At 45.2% G+C, this 18,218-nt stretch overlaps 6 protein-coding genes across 6 annotated transcripts; 2 read left to right on the forward strand and 4 right to left on the reverse strand.

Moving 5' to 3' along the window:
• Positions 1 to 203: 203 nt before the first annotated feature.
• TGAM01_v208471 (glycosylhydrolase family 61-2) lies at positions 204 to 1,320 on the reverse strand (the record flags this gene model as incomplete). The annotated part of the gene is made up of 2 exons (XM_018806626.1): positions 204 to 1,069; positions 1,134 to 1,320. The coding sequence occupies 2 exons, from the start codon at positions 1,318 to 1,320 to the stop codon at positions 204 to 206; spliced, it is 1,053 nt and encodes a 350-aa protein (XP_018660096.1).
• A 4,005-nt stretch (positions 1,321 to 5,325) lies between these two features.
• On the forward strand, positions 5,326 to 7,130 carry TGAM01_v208472 (hypothetical protein; the record flags this gene model as incomplete). The annotated part of the gene is made up of 2 exons (XM_018806627.1): positions 5,326 to 5,589; positions 5,655 to 7,130. 2 exons carry the CDS (start codon positions 5,326 to 5,328, stop codon positions 7,128 to 7,130), a joined length of 1,740 nt encoding a protein of 579 aa, XP_018660097.1.
• Positions 7,131 to 8,519: 1,389 nt separating this feature from the next.
• Positions 8,520 to 10,121, reverse strand: TGAM01_v208473 (hypothetical protein; the record flags this gene model as incomplete). Its single annotated transcript, XM_024550342.1, has 3 exons — positions 8,520 to 9,185; positions 9,248 to 9,382; positions 9,450 to 10,121. 3 exons carry the CDS (start codon positions 10,119 to 10,121, stop codon positions 8,520 to 8,522), a joined length of 1,473 nt encoding a protein of 490 aa, XP_024404897.1.
• A 475-nt stretch (positions 10,122 to 10,596) lies between these two features.
• Positions 10,597 to 11,439, reverse strand: TGAM01_v208474 (carbonic anhydrase; the record flags this gene model as incomplete). The annotated part of the gene is made up of 5 exons (XM_024550343.1): positions 10,597 to 10,741; positions 10,807 to 10,912; positions 10,975 to 11,088; positions 11,260 to 11,321; positions 11,378 to 11,439. 5 exons carry the CDS (start codon positions 11,437 to 11,439, stop codon positions 10,597 to 10,599), a joined length of 489 nt encoding a protein of 162 aa, XP_024404898.1.
• A 3,761-nt stretch (positions 11,440 to 15,200) lies between these two features.
• TGAM01_v208475 (sorbitol utilization protein SOU2) lies at positions 15,201 to 16,204 on the forward strand (the record flags this gene model as incomplete). Its single annotated transcript, XM_018806629.1, has 3 exons — positions 15,201 to 15,456; positions 15,511 to 16,030; positions 16,090 to 16,204. 3 exons carry the CDS (start codon positions 15,201 to 15,203, stop codon positions 16,202 to 16,204), a joined length of 891 nt encoding a protein of 296 aa, XP_018660099.1.
• A 426-nt stretch (positions 16,205 to 16,630) lies between these two features.
• Positions 16,631 to 17,929, reverse strand: TGAM01_v208476 (D-xylulose reductase A; the record flags this gene model as incomplete). Its single annotated transcript, XM_018806630.1, has 4 exons — positions 16,631 to 16,864; positions 16,928 to 17,489; positions 17,546 to 17,675; positions 17,749 to 17,929. Coding segments are annotated over 4 exons (1,107 nt in total), but the record flags the coding sequence as incomplete, so codon positions are not given.
• Between the last annotated feature and the right edge of the window lie 289 nt (positions 17,930 to 18,218).

Consider the following 18,218-nt stretch of genomic DNA (forward strand, 5'->3'; position numbering starts at 1 on the left):
GTCATTTCAAGCATAAGATCTTGGCTCGTGATATTCCTGCAAATATAGACTTTACTTAGTAATTCCAAGAGATCACCACATCCAAATCCATCGAATAAAAAGATTGTCCCTCCTTTGATCCCAATAAGTGAATGTTATGTTCATTAACCCCCAAATGCATATGATGGTTTCAAAAGCCCTCATAGCAGTATCTGCCGCTAAAGCTAGGTAACGCACTGCGCATAGTAGGGATTCAGGGTCGTGCAAACGGCTGGCGAGGCGCATTTGGTAGGGCCAGAGTAGCCGCTACCGCCGCACTGGCCGTACAAGGTCTGGGTTCCTCCAGCAGGTGGTGGCGTGGTAACAGCAGTGGAAGAGCTGGCTTTTGAGGTGACCGACGACGTTGTTTTCACCGTCGTAGTTTTGCTGGTCGATCCTCCGGTGCTGCTGCTGCCACCACCGCCACCGCCGGAAACGGTGGCGCTGCTGGTGGCCGTTGCGGTGGAGCTCCCCTGGGCGACACTTGAAGGAAGGCCTGCTACGACGGTAGGACCAGGTATAGTGTACGTAAGCGGGCTAGTGTAGAGGTTGAAGAGGATACCAGGGTCCGTCTCCTGGTAAAGGTCGGTCGCTAGAACACCGGAGGGCTGCAGCGAGCCCGTGCCTGTGACAGCGAGGTTGAAACACTGGGGGTAGTTCTGGGCGCCGTCTACTTGCGCGGCGCTGTGTAAGGCGATGATCTCGTGGCGCAACACGTAGTTACCCGTCTGGAGATCTTCGGGGATTTGGACAACCCAGGTATTGTTGTTGCCGATCAGCACGTCTGAGCCCCAGGTGCCCGGGTTTGCGCCACTGAGAAGGCCAACGGCATCAATCTTGAAGAATTCAAGTGTAGTCTTATCCACGGTCTCGCAGGGGCCATTGCAGTTGGCCAAATAGTCAACGACGGCGCTTTTGTGTGGCCACGGAACAGGCACCCACTGCAAAAGCACAGAGTCTCCAGCCTTGACAGATGCGTGCCCCTTTGCATTGGCGCTGCTCCTGTGGCAGACTATGTCAGGGCTTTGATATGCATCTGGTGAAACGAAGCCTGTCGAATAGTATAAGCATTGAGACGCGAGAAGTATTTGCAGATCCGGTTGGAAGCCATTTACCGTTGTCAGTATCGGCAGCCGTCCAGCCCACCACAATGGGCGGATTTTGCATGTATGGAAACGATGTTGGATCATAGCCCTGGTAGTACACCCCATTGACGACAATGTTGTTTACATGTCCATGTCCTACAACGCCAGTCGCCACCGTTAGTGCGATGGCGAAGAGGTTGGAAAGCTTCTGGGCCATGTTTGTAAGTAGATAGTTCGGAGTAAATCCTATCTTTGTGTATGCCCGAAATAATGCTTCGACAGATATTCCATACCGGATGATTATGTCTGTATTTATGCACCACGGCTAGCTTTCGGTGCCACACGCTGCCTATCCAACTGATATCTCCCAACGGTGCATCAGCCACCTGCCAAGGAGCCTATTTACCCGTTGGTTCCAGATTTGAAGTCAGTATACCACTGCGGCTAAATGATTTAACCTAGATATAAAGCAATGGAAGGAATGGAAGGTCATGTTCCGCGATAGAGTATCCTCTTTGTGGAGAAGGTTGCAGCGGCTAGAAAAGTTTGGCACTTAAATAGTTACAGCCGCTATTAAGCCAAGAAAATTATAACAGTATATGATCTATCTTTTTCTTACTTTTTCAACTAGGTAGGTATTGAGCAGAGGCTTTGTAATACAATACATGGGCCGATTAACTTTTCCACCCGTTTATACCTTTGCAATACATTTACTAACAGGTGATCTATAGCACCACCGGTTCTCCGGCAAAGATACGGTAGTAGTTCTAGCAGTGGCCGCGGGTCAGTGAAAAGCCGGGTATAAGAATCGGAAGAGGCGTTGAGCTACTCGGCAGATCTGGATAGAGAATGGAGCCACCCCGCCAATAGTGCCGGCAGAAGAAGCACGGAGGCCGACGAACATATACGTACGTAACTTATGAAGAATTACTGAGAGTAGTTATATGCTCGTGTCTTGGGCATGTATATATGAAAGAAAATATTACTGATACCGGACGACCTCACAGATGCCTATAATTTCCCATTAATAAACTCATTTGGTCCCCTGGTGTTGTAGTGTAATTTGATGTTTGCCTTGGCAACAACTAAACTCTGTTTTGCCAATTAGAATATCGGCCTTTTGACTAAAAGCCCCTATCAGGTATGAACTTCGCATTGAGAATACCGGATTGGGGATTCACCGTAACTGTACTGGACAGTTGTCTACCAACAAACGTCACCCCAAAATGAAGAAGCTCAGGTAGCAATTCAATGCTACATCTAATTCGCGCACTAGATGGATGCACCATCGTGACTCATTTGTGATCACTTCTCAAAGGCAGCGGTTACTTGACAAGTAGAGATATTGGCTCGTGCAAGAAATAAACGGCAAGCAAACATATGCCTACCCTACCTCGGGCGTATGTTTTCTCGTAAATGCCTCGACTGAAGCCGCAATTTGCCTAAATCGGCAACATATTCCACTTTTTACTCTCTTTCGTAAAATGTACAAGGGTGCTGCTACCAAGTGTACTGTCCAATAGGGAAATTTAAAGGCCCTAGTTGAAATCCTTCTGAACAACGGGGAGTGTCCCCATGCTCACCCTCTCAGGCTGCTTGTAACGCTAACTCTCACAAGACCTCGATGCTCTGACCAGATAACCTTGGCACTCGGAATCAATTACGTCAATGGCGTCCACTGAGCGCCGTTGGCATGTTATAAGAGGCTAAGCAGATGTTTACAGACTCCAGCACCAACGCTTCGAACGTTACATCTATATGCCGAGAAGCCTTTAGTCGAAGCTTAGTTAGAGAAAGTATATAACGAAAATCAGTATGTGCATTACGCTTTCCATGAAGATTCGCACGTTAGACAACTTGGATCACATAACACGCGCTGAAGTTTGAGCTCATTAGTGCTCAGTCTTGATAAAATGCTATACGATTCAGCCGCTGCTGGCAAATTAGAAGTAGCGAGCAGCATGTGTCCTGTGGCTTTAGTAATGAATTATGGCACTGGTAGCCAATCGAGCTACAAGAAAGTAAAGTGTGGCACGATTGTATATAATAATATAATGAGCCTAAAGTCTCACATACATATATTGGGAAAACGTGTATATTAGCAATGTGGCTGCTAACAAAGTGTAGCTGCTCTGTATGGTCCAAGTAATTATCTCATAGATTAGTAGCTTGATTATTATAATCGAGCGTATCTAAGGATTAAGATTGCCTGCATTCATAATATCCCAACATTATCTGGAAAAGGTGCTCACTTATAGCAGCTTCAGTGCCTTGGATATCGTATCTGCTGTGAATAGTTAGTAAGCTTCGAGTCATCAGATCTGTCTCTCCTGGCAACCTCATAACTTCTTCTAGCTTTCATGTCTTGTATAATTTATTCTCTGGTGGATCATTTGATGTATATGATGTACTGTGCCACTCCAAAGAGTATACGCATGTAGGAAGTAGTATTATCATGCTGAGAATATAAAATAAGCTTTACAAGCGACTTTTCCAATGTTTGTTTATGCGTGAAGCTCGATAGGTTCATGGTATCTGTTGGGTGCTGGTAAGTCTTGCAAGATTCAACGGCCACCATGGCAGTCTTCAACGCGGCGACACAAGAGAGATAAATTAATGAGTCGCCGAGCGAAAGCTTAGAGGTGAGAACTACACTTCATTAGCCAGATGCCTTGTCTATTTAACTGTTTATTCCAATATGTAATTGCATAAATACATATAGCAACTGAACAAGTATGCCTTCTTTAGTGATATAAGAGGCATGCTTGTCAAGTCTATCAGCCACCCATCAAGCGGTTTCTTTTTCGCTAACAATGATTACGTTTGGCAGTAGGGAAAACAGGGAAACCTCCCGAGATTAGAGATTGCGAACCAATCCAAAGCGAGCTTCCATGCTTAGAGATGAACACCTTTTCATGTATTACATGGTCAACCTCACATGATATAGCCAGTAGCCTGCTTTAAACTGCTTCATTCAAAGGAGATTCCAGTTATGTCTAAAGAGGAAACTACAGGACTGGTAAGATTGTATAGTTCTGGTTCAGCCAGTGCCAAAGAGCCTTCTAATGGTCATTTTTTGTCAATAGTATAATGAATTTACCTAATAGTTCAAGCTCGATGTGCATCGACGAGAAGAAATTTCGTATGCTTTTATACCGCTTGCATTCCGAAAAGAGATGACGGGTCAAAGCAAAGCACAGGGTGCTTTTTCCCTTGCTCCAACATTTTAAAAATTTACTGAAAGCAAACGCATGCAAATTGGTAACAGGAGAGGCGGCTCTTATTTTGCTACACAGTTTGCGGATATTAAGGGGATGGCATTTGCTGAGCGGCTAATATAATACAAGGCTTACTCGTAATATGATTTTACAGTCGGTTGAGTCATTGTTGCTTCTAGTACAATTACTTGTACAAATTCCCTATAGTGATTATCTTGGCATGTAGAATAGAACTGGTTGGGCCAGTCTTGTTGCATTGTCGATCGCTTTGCACGCCTACAATTTTCAAGGATTCTAAGGGCCGAAGAGCCGACGGCATTTCCAGAGAATATGCGGCAAACGATTTCATTATAAACAATGCGGTCTATGCCAATCAAAGACCTCATGCTTAAAGCGGAGTCATTGACCTAAGTGCAAGATACTACCTGCAGGTTTGGCAACGACGATTACATGAGCATTAGGAAGCTGAGAGCGGAGTCGTAAATCGCAACAATTCCGGATAGTCGAGATGCAATAGCTATTCAGCATTTTTAATAGATCGCGATCGGCAATTTTTTTGAGTATTCCAGGAGTATTTCTTGATGTTATATATAGTACTTAAGCTCATGTTATAAGTGGCCAACTAACTTCATGTAGACTTTCTTATTCTAACAGTGGTTATGGTTAGTCAAATCCGATAGCTAGCGGGGTGGGCAGAATGCGGGGGCATATAGGGTAAATACCTAGTCAAGATGATTTACCGACGGATGGCCAGCGATCATCACATTACGATTGCCAAATCAGATGCTACTTTGCTGACGAGATGTAGTCCTATAATAGCCGTTGGATTTCTAATAGCTTGATGTTTCATTCTGTATCTTCATCTTTACGCTAAGTGTAAGTACGTCAACATTTGAAGAAAGACCTTGCTCGATTTCCCCCTGGTATAAAGCTCCAATGACGCCCATGAACTGATGAGTTTTCGAAGACAGTATTCAATGTACTCAATGTACTCAATGTACTCAATGTACTCATTCAAGCCGACCAGCATGATACTTTCACCATTCGCGAAAAGAAATGCACTCTTGAGTTGCTATTTAGTGCTCTTCGGTTTGCTGGCTCAAGCAAAAGCACAAAATTCTACCTACTTCAACCCTGTTCTTCCCGGCTGGCACTCAGATCCCTCTTGCGCTGTTGTTGACGATATTTTCTATTGCGTTACTTCAACATTCATCTCTTTCCCTGGTCTACCCATCTACGCTTCCAAAGATTTGATTGACTGGAAGCTGGTCAGTCACGCCTGGAACCGCGAAAGCCAGCTTCCCGGGCTAGCTGGGGCACTCCCGATCAGCAGAATGGCATGTATGCAGCTACTATTCGATACCACGACGGCCAGTTCTTTGTGATTTGCCAGTATTTGAATGCACCAGAGGGTAACATTGGTGTGGTATTCAAGAGCTCAGACCCTTACAGCAACTCTGCTTGGAGTGATCCGGTACGATTCAAGCCTTCGAATATTGATCCTGACTTGTTCTGGGATGATGACGGCAAAGTTTATTCCGTAATGGCAGGCATCACACTTCAGGAGATTGATCTTGAGACTGGAGATCTAAGTCAGCCACCTCTGAGTGTTTGGAACGGCACTGGTGGGACGTATCCTGAAGGGCCACACCTTTACAAGAAAGACAACTGGTACTACCTCATGATTGCAGAGGGTGGTACAGAGCTCAATCACTCCATTACAATCGCACGGTCACGCAACATCAACGGCCCATATGACAGTTATGCCAATAACCCTATCCTTACTGCGCGAGGCACAGACGGATACTTCCAGACCGTTGGTCATGGAGACCTCTTCCAAGATCAGAAGGGCAAGTGGTGGGGAATGTGCCTATCGACACGTTCGGGGCCTGACTGGACTATCTATCCTATGGGGCGTGAGGCTGTACTTTTTCCTGCTACATGGGACGAAGATGAATGGCCAATCTTGCAGCAAGTAGAGGGGCGCATGAACGGATGGCACCTACCACCACGTAGTCGCGATGTAGCTGGGACGGGACCCTTTAACGACGACCCTGATCGATACGATTTTTCTCTTAAGAGTTCAATTCCGGCCAATCTTGTCTACTGGCGTGTTCCACGTCAAGGATCCTTTAGTATCTCAAGTAATGGCCTGCTGGTGGTACCAAGCCGAAGTAATTTAACCGGTGTCATCCCTACTTCAGACTCTGATGACGCTCTCTCGCTAAATGGCCGACGAGGTCTCTCTTTCATTGGCAGGCGTCAAAAACATACAATTTTTGACTATACTGTTGATTTATCCTTTTCCCCCAAAGAGATAGATCAAGAGGCTGGGGTGACCATTTTTCTCACACAATTTAATCACGTCGATCTATCTTTAGTCCTCCTTCAACAGGATAACACAGCCAACCCGAGTCTCTTTCTTCGCCTCAGGGCTATTAGCGGAGGCTCCACTGTCGACTCATCCTTGACGCCGCTACCAGAACCCTGGGGACCTGGTTTTTTGCGCTTCGAGATTCAAGCACCAAATGCGACTCTTTTCACTTTCTCAGCTATGCCAGCATCAGAGCCACAAAAGAGAATCACTGTGGGTGCAGCTTCAGGATCGCTGCTAAGCGGAAATACGGGCCCATTTACGGGAAGCCTTGTTGGCATTTTTGCGACTTGTAATGGAGCTGGGAACGAAGATACTGGTTGCCCGGAAGGAGGCAATGCCTATTTTCAGCGATGGAGGTACACGGGAATAGCGCAGTACATATCAAATGAGACGGCGATTCCGACACAGGGAGAACATTCTCTATCTACTTAGAGTAGCGATTGAATTCCATTTCCTCCTGACTTGCTTTACTTGCTTGCAGAATGAGTTTGAACACTTGTTCCGAGTGAAAATTTTCAGTCATACGATTCGTACTTCGCGTGGGAGTTATTTCAGTGCCAGTGCCGACTTTTTGAACCGCATTTAAGCTCATCTGTTCCTCTTCATATGATTTCGGTGACACATCTAAAACTAGACATTTTTGCACCCATTCAATGTTCCAAATAAGATCTGGCCCTCACTGGCAATCCGGTTTATATCCTGTTTATATGGCTCGTTCTGTCACGCGAAGGAAGGCTAAGGCCTACGCTAAGCCGATGCTTGTCATGCGAGTCACTAGACTCACTCTTCCCGTGGAATCTTTCACTTGCAGGGATTGGTGTCCCGGACACCAGTGGCCTACAGAGTGCATCAAAGATAGAGGCTCAGCATTGTCGTGTTGCCCAACTTACTTCACCTCACCTGATATAGATGAAGGCAATTAGCGGAGCTAGTATCAGCAATGTCAGCATCTCTGCTGCTCAACGACTACCCGTTGTAGTCGAGATGTGAATTGATTTATGGCAAGTAATGTTAGAATTGCTTGATAGCGTAGATAAAATCCGTTGCTTCAGCCAGGTTCAACATGCTAGATGCGGCAGCAGCATTGACTGTCACCGCGGCATGGGTTGGTGGTTGGACTGACTTCGAGTATACAGCATCCGACTGCGTCAAGATAAACTTCTCTGTGCTTTGAATAGCATGCACCACCTCGTATGGGAAGCACGGTCACGGAAAAGTCGGCAAGCAAGAACTGATGGTCAACCCTTGTTCTGTACCCTGTTCAAACTGGCCGGTAAATAAGTGTCTGCGATGGCCAATATAGAATGGTTGACCTTACATGTCAATGGAAAAAGCTTATAATGCGACCCCGCTTACTCTGGCTTTAAATCCGCGTGTAGTCTATCGAAAAGAAGGAACACTAGCTTCTGAAAGGCGAAGAGCTTGTGGAAAGGCAAGACGGTGAGGATTCAGCATCCTAACGGGATGATAGACGCTGATGTAGATATTAAGAGAAGGCCTTATGAATTCATCAATGTCCGCATCGCATGGCTATTATGAAGAGAGAGTGATGCTAAATGCACAAAAGGATACATAGCGAATGGTAACATGGTACTGTTGGGTTTTAATTGAACTTTTGTCCTCCAATCTCGCATTGTAGATTTGGCCTCGCCCACATCACCGCTACTCAAAACTTATCGTGGCAAACGGGCAGTATTTTCTACCACTCTATTGAGTACTACAGCATCAGAAGCATCTTGTACCTTTGCATTAGTCACTTACTAGCATACGCATTCAAGAAATGAAGCTTGAATTATTTCTTAGCAAAGCTAGCTACCATTATCATGAAATTTTTCGTCCAAAGAGCTTACACCAGGTATGAAAGGCTTCTCTGGACATTTTGAAGATGTGGCTGTGACTATTACCAATACTCAGTTGTGTTTTCCAAGCGTCTCCAGATTCAATAGTTGCTTCGGCAATAGGTAGTTTTTGAGCCAGCAGTAATGACCCTTGTCGGTTAGCAGATGACCCTCCTCTTTGATGCAGGGATACAATTATTTTCGCAAACCGTTGGCACTCCTCTTCAAGCTTGTATACACTGGGTTTATCTTGTGAATGTATACACGTATTGAGACGGCTACTGTATATCATGCAAATGTAATATATAACAAGCGCGTCATAATACCTATCTCCATATGTTGGATCATGGATTGGTGTCCCGCTGGGTTGGATATAGGTGTGATACCAGTCTTGCAGAGACGTTCGAAGTTTGTGGGCTCGGGATGCAAGCTCCGTAATCACTTGAAGCGGCTGGTCGGGATTATGGCAAATCACGTCAGTAAACCTGTTGAATAGAGTGGGTATGGTGACAAAAATCAGCATTATGGAGATGACCATAGTACTTCTTTCCGGCACAAGAGGATCGTCCGTGATAATTGATAGAAGGACTGCCTTCCATGCTGGACGATCAAGGAAACAAGCCTCGTTATTGAGTATTGCTTCTGTTGCCTACTAAGATTCAGCCTCTGTTTTCTAGATATGTTTGAGGATAGCAACGATCTAATAATTACCATTGGCCCAACATAACCCAGGAAAAGACATTTCTCGAACTCGGATTGATAGTTCAGTGGACCTCGTAACTGTATTAAAGATGTAGCTCCCGCGGTATGCTTTTTCCATGCATCCCCTCGACTAGGGTTTAGAAGCTGACCAGAATGAAAAAAAAGAAACAGTTAACCAACATTTTCCAAAGTCTGCTGAAGACACACTTACTTCATAGAGGCCTAACATTTGCGTGGCGCAGAGGAGCTCAGCTGTAATACGCTGAGGTGTAGTGTCCATCGCGTCTTGTAGCTTTGAGAGCGCTCGTGAATAAGCAGAGAGAGCGTATAGCTCCCACCTTTGGTCGCCGGGCGTAAGAGAGCACCTAACGCGAGCCAAAACACAATCCGCAGCGCTTCTTATCAAGACGCTTTGCTGGTAATGCAAGGGTACATACTGAAAATATGACCAATTTCTTCCCGTGAAGAAATGCGCTATAGTTTGAGGGCTTTCAAGAAGCCTTTGTCCGGTATACCGGCCAACCCCAACGGAAGTTAATAAAGACAGATCTAGAAAATGTAGATTTGTTTTGGCGAGGACCGCTGAATATGTGGTAGCAGGGGTACGCAAATATGTTGTGTCTGGATGGATGTAGACACCGTCAGGCTTAGTTTGGGACGGTCGCTCTGCCACATGAAGTGCTTGTATTTGTTTGTACTCTGCTGCGCTTTCATGAAGGCCATTTCTTGGTATGAAAACAGGAAGCTGTCGGCTGTTGGGATGCCGATGTTTTGGTTCTGCTCTTCGCTTCTGAGCCACTTTCTGCATGATTTCGCGCCTTGTTTTAGCGCGATCGACGGGTGACGTAGTCGCTGGATTTATCCAAACGAGATTGTTAGACATTGTGAAAAGATGAGCATTTGTCCTAATACAATGGTAACCAGAAAAATGCGGAGTCTAGGATGTAGGAAGAGCAAGAATCCGTTTCAACAGCGCTATTGTAGGTAAGAGGGTAATAGTAATACGCCTGTAAGTAAGCACCATCGAAGTGGGGAAATGGTCAATATCGGAACGCACCGCATACTACGACATGCGGCGAGGAGGGGATTGGTAAGCCTGTTTTTAAGTTTTGGCATGCACCTTAAAAGCCATTTTGCGCCTTAGAAGATTGTGTACCTAAATAGACGCCAAAATAAAGTCTTAAATGTGATACTTCTTGTTCTTTCGGAGCCTAGAGAGTACTAGATGATTTATTTCAATATATATGAGAACACTATGTGGCTGAATAATTTTATCGGAATATGTGCATATGTCCAGTGCCTTGACCTAAGCACTTTCTTGCATGGGTTATCATATACATATAGCTTCATAATACCCATCACTGGCCATCGACATAATCGACGGGAGTCAAAAGGCCAGTCTTGATATCGTATACATAACCGAAACATTGATCAGCAATCCTCTTAGGCACATAAGGAGATGTCTTTAGTATATGAAGATCATCTCTGACGCTTTGCTCAACACTGTTCTATGAGTCAGCATAGTCCCTTGCGGTTAACAATATGTGCTTCTGTAGCGGATTACTCACTCGTCAAAAGCCCCAAACACCATATTGTCAATCTCCGAATGATCTGGCAAACGGCTTTTATGAGCTTTTCGAACTTCTGCTTCTTTGAACTGACTCGCACCACAGTCTATGCAGAGAGCATCAATTCAGCATATACTTCTTACTTCGATGTTAATGGACAATGTGTACCTGTATGATGAATCACAATTACACTCTTGAGACCAAGAAAAACGTCAAATAGCATTACTTGTTGCAAAGCGGGAGCAACACGGCCGGCAGGATTGCGCGATATAAGAACTTGATCTAAGATAACACACGCGTTAGATTACGGCACCTAGAAAGATGAGCGCTTTACGTGCCTTCGGGTTTGGTTTGCAAAAACTGATCCGGGTTGAGGCGAAAATCGACACAAGTAACTTTATAAGTCAGTCGTTGAGTTCTCCGCCATTTTAAACGGCTATGCTGTTTACTCACTGACAAGCGTGGTCTCAAAGACACGGCCGAGAGCCACCTGCTCGCCGATTGTAGGCGCAGGACTGTGAGTTTCAGAGTATTTCCTGTTTAGCAGACGTTAGAAATGGTGGTAGCAGACATTGAGATACCGTCAACTTGCTTGTTACGCTCAAGAAGTGTCTCGTGGAAAGATTGACACATGGTGTTGGAATGAGTTAAGTAACGTTGTCTGTGATTTTGATCTTTTTGAATGAAGGTAGAGATTTGTTGCAGGTTGTTGGCCATTATTTATATGCTAAAGAGTAACATATGTGCAGCTTGATTATATACAATGACGATTATCTATAGTGTGTAATCATTTACGGCGTTTTTTGGCTTCATTCTCATAACCTATCTTACCTTGGTGACTTTTCACAAATGGTTTTCGCCTTTCGCTCTCTTTTCCAGGGTACTTCTGCCTCACTTGGACTAGCATTTTCTCCTAGTATTTCAGTTGTTAACTGGCGTAGGCTTTTGTTAGCGCCTGAGAGATTTGTAACCTCCATCGTTCTAAACCAACTATGGAAATTGTACCCTGGTCAATTTAGCGTTCGTTGTGTATTACTAACCCATGGTTGCTGATCAGTTGCCCATTTATAGTAACCGTATGCTTGTACCTTTTTGCCTTGTGCAACTAAGAACAACAGTCGAGATTGCATAGACCAAGTTTCTCAAGCCATATTTTGCTTGTCAAGTTGCAAGCTAGTAGCCTGGATGCGGCTGCTCCGTCCAATCACCAAGGCCTTCTTAATACACCGACACTGTTCGGTCGTATTCAGTTGGTATGATTTGAAATCGAGCTTGTTTTTGTTATCCGGCCATTTTTCGCCCGGCGCATCGGAACAAGTACAAGTACTGCTATGCCACGTAAATGCCTACCTATGGATCGGGTCTCTCAAGTCAGTGCATTTTACTTAGCCCAAGCTCGTGAAAGCCTCCGCAAAGAGACAACCTTGCTCCAACTTTGATTCGGCCTCATTGTTCTTCACATAATTCCCTTTGTCTGAGTAGCGCGAAGTTATTGAGTGCAGTGGGTCTATACGTGCGACTCATATGGAAACAGGGAAGAACGTTTCTCTCTCCAGGTCTTGCCATGCCTGCATCAAGGCCAAGCGGCGCTGCAAAGCCGGAGTCCCAAAATGCGAGCGATGCGGCATCAAGGAGATAGAGTGCTTGTACGTCAATGAGCCACTGGTCTCCCACTTGTATGATGAGCAGCCTCTTGCAAATGACAGCCCTAATATCTACGAAACTTTACAAGACATCGGATTTCGAGATTCTCGTCAAACGATAACATCTCGTGATATGGAATTCTTCCACTTCACTCATTTAAACGCTCCTTTGCGTCTTATTCGAGAATGGTGCTATTCGAAAACTACATACGCTAGTCCAGCAGTATATGAACCTACTTTACCTCTTATAGAGTGGAGACAAGATCTTGCAACGGTATACTATCTTGCGGCTCATTTGAAAGCCTTCCCAATCACGTTCTCACGAGAAGCGAGAACTATTTTTATTCATTCCACTTTGTATAGCCGGTGGTTGCCGAAGCATATCAAGAATGCATACGCCATTTGTCGAGCATATTCGTTATCATTAGAAAATGGCACAGACTTTTACTTCGGGGCTCTGCATCAAAAACTTGACGAATTGATCAAGGAGTATCCGACAATAGTCTCATTCAGCGACTTGCTAGCTTCTCTCCAAGCCTTATTACTCTATTTGCTTATTAGCATTTTTCACAAGGACCCCCGTCAGAGGAGGTTTGCAGAGACACATATCGCCACTCTCAATCAGTGGACACGCCGTGTGTGGGAGCAAGCTCCAAACGAAATATCGCAACGACTAAGTGCTTGGGAAGCTTGGGCTTATGCAGAAAGCGTTCGTCGCAGTATCATAATCTCATATATGGTTCGAGGGGTCTACCAAATCGCAAAGTTCGGCTTCCACTCGCATTCAATGTTTGTTGAAACCCTGCCATTTGATCGACATACATGGCTATGGGACGCGGCATCTGCCAAAGCGTGGTCTTCACTACCGAGAGATCCTTTGCAGCCAATAATTTCCTATCGTGAATACGTCACAGATTTTGCAAATGAGCGAATAAAGCCAACTAGCTTATTTGAATTGCTACTCCTAGTTGTACGATATGGGAAAGAACAAATCTATCATCGGATTTGTAATGGCTAATATATGGAGCGGAAAAAACCGTCAAATTATACTACTATAGGAGAGTCATGGCCATTGTTACCGGCCCTTTCGTGTCCGTGGGGCTAGCATACCACGTCAGCCTAATTAGACATGCAGAAAACTGTTGACGGTGTCAATAGAGAATGATTTTGAAGCACTGTGTTTGACTAGTAATGCGGATTAGCGAACAAAACGAATCCTAAGCTGTGACCAACTTTACATGATACACAGTGATCACTTGAACACAAGCCTCCACTGACGGCACGTTATCTTTAAACGCCACTGACTCCATTGCTGTACGATGCGTTGCTACATCCAACCACCCAATCATGGCGACATAGAGCTTCTCACTTTCTCCTTCTCTTACGTCTCCCGGAATCTCATTTATACCAATATCCTTGGCAACGCCAGTACATCCCTGAGCCTTCTTGATCACAGATGAAAAATTGTCAAATGTGTCAATAAAGCTCGAGTTGTAAGAAGAGAATATCGCAATCTCTGTCAATACGTTGTTGAATATTTGTGGGTACATCTGTGGAGCAATAGGTACATATATCATTCGAGGAGCGCCCAAGATGATGAGATCAAGATTCGTTTGAAAGGCTGTAAGACCTGCAGATTGTTTGAACTTGACACAATGCTGAGTTGAGATCCAGTCTATTCCAACCAATCTTCAGAAACATGTTCATTCTGGTCATGCTGTAACTTGAACCGCTTACCGATTAATAGGTACACTTTGTTTTGGGATTCAATTGTCTGGCCCCAATGAACTGCTCGCACACCGTTTTGCCGCTTTAGTGTTGAGAGTGCACCATTCCATGCGCTGCTAGTGAGGAGTGAATGAGGGTTATTGGTGATGGTAGGCTGTGCGTCGAAGATGATGATCTCCATGATTTGGGAAGCCATGATAAAAGAAATTGTACTCAAATCACCTAAGTTGAGTTCCCACACGTTTTTTCAACTCAAAGAATGAAATGATAGTAGCAAACCAATGTTATATCTAGAAAGGCACTGCCATGAAATATTGTTTCCGCTCAGCTATGCCAACATAGATCATTCCGGGCCCCAATCCGCGACGCCGGAGTGATAACTCCGCCTCTCGCTCGCGTGGACATTACTGGCCACCGGGAGGCCGTAGCCATATAATAATTACAAACTAATACCCATAATAAGTAATACGATATAGATTTCTTGGTTTAGTTATTCGACCCTACGTGCTGAGAATGCCGAATTGTAGCTGCCGTCTAATACCTGGTGACTGGTGTTTCCCTTTTTGTGCGCCCGGTATCTCGGCATGCTAAATTTCCTTAGTGGCGTATCAGGCTGTACTAGATATAGTCTATTGAAAATCTACCTGGTAAAAACCGAGGTCGAAAGATTTAGTGGCATCCGCACGACTGCGCGAGAAGCCTAAGGGTTAGAAATCTGATGCACCCGGAGTACGGATCCCGGATCCCGAACGAATATCATCCATGATCGCCGTCCTAGGTCTCTAGATGTCTCACGAAAATAGTCGGGACCAGATGTCCGTTCTAATAAGCGGCAGCCCAATTCCTCTTGTTCCTGGTACTTGACCAGGTCTCAAAAGCCGATTTGATGGCTGGTAAACAGGTGGCGGAACCCGGCTGTCTCACTCCGCTGAACCACGGGCTCGAAAAAGATATAACATAAAGGCGCTATGGAATGCTGCTGTTATCGACCCACCTCCAATTAAGATACTAGACATTTACAACATGTCGAATGGTGGAATTAATGCCGAAGGCAACTTCAATCATGGCAATGCCATCGCTGGACCTGGAGCAAAAAGAGTGATGCCCTTATTTTCCCTGCGAGGGAAGACGGCTATTGTGACTGGTGCCGGAGCAGGAATAGGACTTGCTGTTGCACAGTCATTTGCGGAAGCTGGTGCGAATGTCGCTATATGGTACAATAGTAACAATATGGCTGTTGAGCGAGCAGCAGAGATGGAGCGTGACTATGGGGTGAAATGTAAGTGACAAACACAGAATCATCGTGAGTCAGCTATGCCTAACGAACTTCAAGGTAGAGCCTACAAAGTCAATACAACATCGTATGAGGAGGTACAGAAGGCAACAGACGAGGTTGTAGAAGAATTTGGGGGCCGCTTGGATGTCTTCGTCGCCAACTCAGGCATCCCTTGGACTCAAGGTCCCGCTCTCGAAGGAGATATCTCGCACTATCACAACGTGGTCAATATCGACCTCGATGGAACTTTCTATTGCGCGCGAGCTGCTGGAAAACACTTTCGTCGCCAAGGACTGGAGGGCACAGATGCAAACGGGAAGCCACTAGATCAAAGCTACAGCTGCGGATCTTTTATTGCCACCGCAAGCATCAGTGGCCATATAGTCAACATTCCACAACTGCAAGCCGCGTATAATGCAGCGAAAGCTGGCGTGATTCAGCTTTGCAAATCTCTTGCTATTGAATGGGTTCGATTTGCGAGAGTCAATTCTGTATCGCCTGGCTACATCGCAACCGAGATATCCAACTTTATTCCCCAGGAGATGAGAATTATCTGGAAGAATAAAATCCCCATGGGGTAAGTAATGCCCGAGAAAAAGCGGTGGTTTGTCAAATTGTGCTAACACGAAAGTCTAGTCGAGAGGCCCATGCAAATGAACTGAAGGGTGTTTTCTTATTTTTAGCTTCTGATGCTTCGTCGTACATTACCGGCGCCGATCTCGTTGTTGATGGGGGATATACTCTAGTCTAAATTTGCCAGAAAGAGAAGCTTACAGTGATCACATCTTTATGCATATATCACATCTTCTTTTAGCCAATTGGGAGTGTTTAGTTGAGAAATAGTACGTTATACGCAATGTCAAATTGAAGGTAAGTGAACTTGCTAGAAGCATTCATCGCGAGCTTTTGTATGTATATGTAATTAGACGAGGAAAACAAGTACATGATATACATAAAAAAAAAAGATCTATAGCATGCTATAATGACTCTGCGTTGGCAAAGATGAAAATGCCTAATCGCATTGTAGCCTCAAAGAGCAAAGTGATGGGGGTTTAGATGATGGCAAATATAGAGCCTATTTAAGGGTGGCACAGTTCTTACAACAATTGTATTCTTATAAGTTAACACAGTTGATCTAGTACTGTCAATGCGGTATCTTTTCAATGAGAAACGAAAACTAAACAACTCCCTCAATTAAAACTTTGATGACATTCTCATTTCTTTCTCGCACCAATTGAAAAGCATCCTTTGTGTCTTCGAACTTGAATCGGTTTGTGATCAATGGTCTCACGTCAATCTTGCCGCTAGCGACTAGATCAACGGCAGTTGGATAGCAGCCTGTCGTATAGCGAATGGAGCCACGGATCGTGAGATCGCGAATGCATGCGACAGTGATTGGAAACTCCACGATCTAAGACTACGTTAGTCGAGGTTCATCTTGAGGTGATACTGCGCATGAACTAAGAGTCCTTACATCCTGGCCCATGCCTGCTTGAACATAGGTGCCCCCTTTCTTGGTCAAATGAACCCCAGTTGAGATGCAGCTTGCAGCACCCGTAGCCTCGATCACAACATCTGGACCATCACCAAGATCGAACTGCTCCTTGATCATTCTGGCCAGCTCTTCATTCCACTCATTGTCGGTCTTAGCAGTAGTTGGCTTCTTGGGAGGCAAGAAAACACCATCGGCGCCGTAGCTTTTTGCAAAATCCAGTCTCCCCTGGCTGATATCAACTCCAATCACCTTCTTTGCGCCGTAAACCTTGGAGACCTTCTGACAGAGGACGCCGATGGGCCCACAGCCGAAGACGACTACGGTTTGGTTGGCTCGCACATTGCCTACTTTAGTCATTTGTACAGCACAAGCTACCGGTTCCACTAGAGCTCCTTGCTCCATGTCCATATGATCTGGAAGAGGAACACAATAGTCAGCCGCGACTATGTAATACTTGGCGAGCGTACCATCCCATGGTGGGGTAGCAGCAAAGACAGTGTCGGGGCACAAATTGTAGGATCCAGAGCGGCAATAGTTACAGCTGTATACGCAGATTAATATGGAATCACTGCGGCTGTTGAGCGCGAATAAACTCACTGTCGACATGGTACACCGGGCTCGATCGCGACACGGGTCCCAACTTTGAGATTTTTCACAGCAGAACCCACTTCCACAACAGTGCCTGAGCTCTCATGACCCAAAATTATGGGCGTAGTTAGGACAAAATCTAGCCCAAACATCAGCACAGCTTATAGATCCCAGATTCTCGATGCTTTTCCAATCTTCGATAGGCAACTCACCTCCGATTCTTCCCTTGTCATAATAGTGCAGATCCGAGCCGCAAATCCCGGTTTGAGCAATGTGAACTCGGACATCCCAAGCATCCCTCAGTTTAGGAATCGGCCGCTGCTCGAAGCCTGCGTCTCCAATAGCTCTTAGCACAAAGGCCGGATTCTCTTCCTGTAATGACTCAGATGGAAAGCTCGATAAATATTAGGCTGTTGAAAGTCTCACAGTAGCGTCTGTCATTTTGAAGCGTCAGAGAACTTGTTAGTAGCAAAGACCGTTGGCTATCTCAGTCTTTGGCAAGAGCAATAGAGCTTGGTGTTTACGGAATTTATGATAGTTTGGTCTCGTTGCATTTCAGTTATTTTTTACCACTAGTTATATTAAATATTTGATTCAAGTGATTGCAGTCAACATTGATCGGCCAGCACCGCATGGATCTCCTCACGCGGGGCTTTGTGGTCCGGCTGACTAGCAGATCGCG

This window comes from Trichoderma gamsii, assembly GCF_001481775.2.
Source record: "Trichoderma gamsii strain T6085 chromosome Unknown Scaffold_36.2, whole genome shotgun sequence".
Lineage (NCBI taxonomy): Eukaryota > Fungi > Ascomycota > Sordariomycetes > Hypocreales > Hypocreaceae > Trichoderma > Trichoderma gamsii.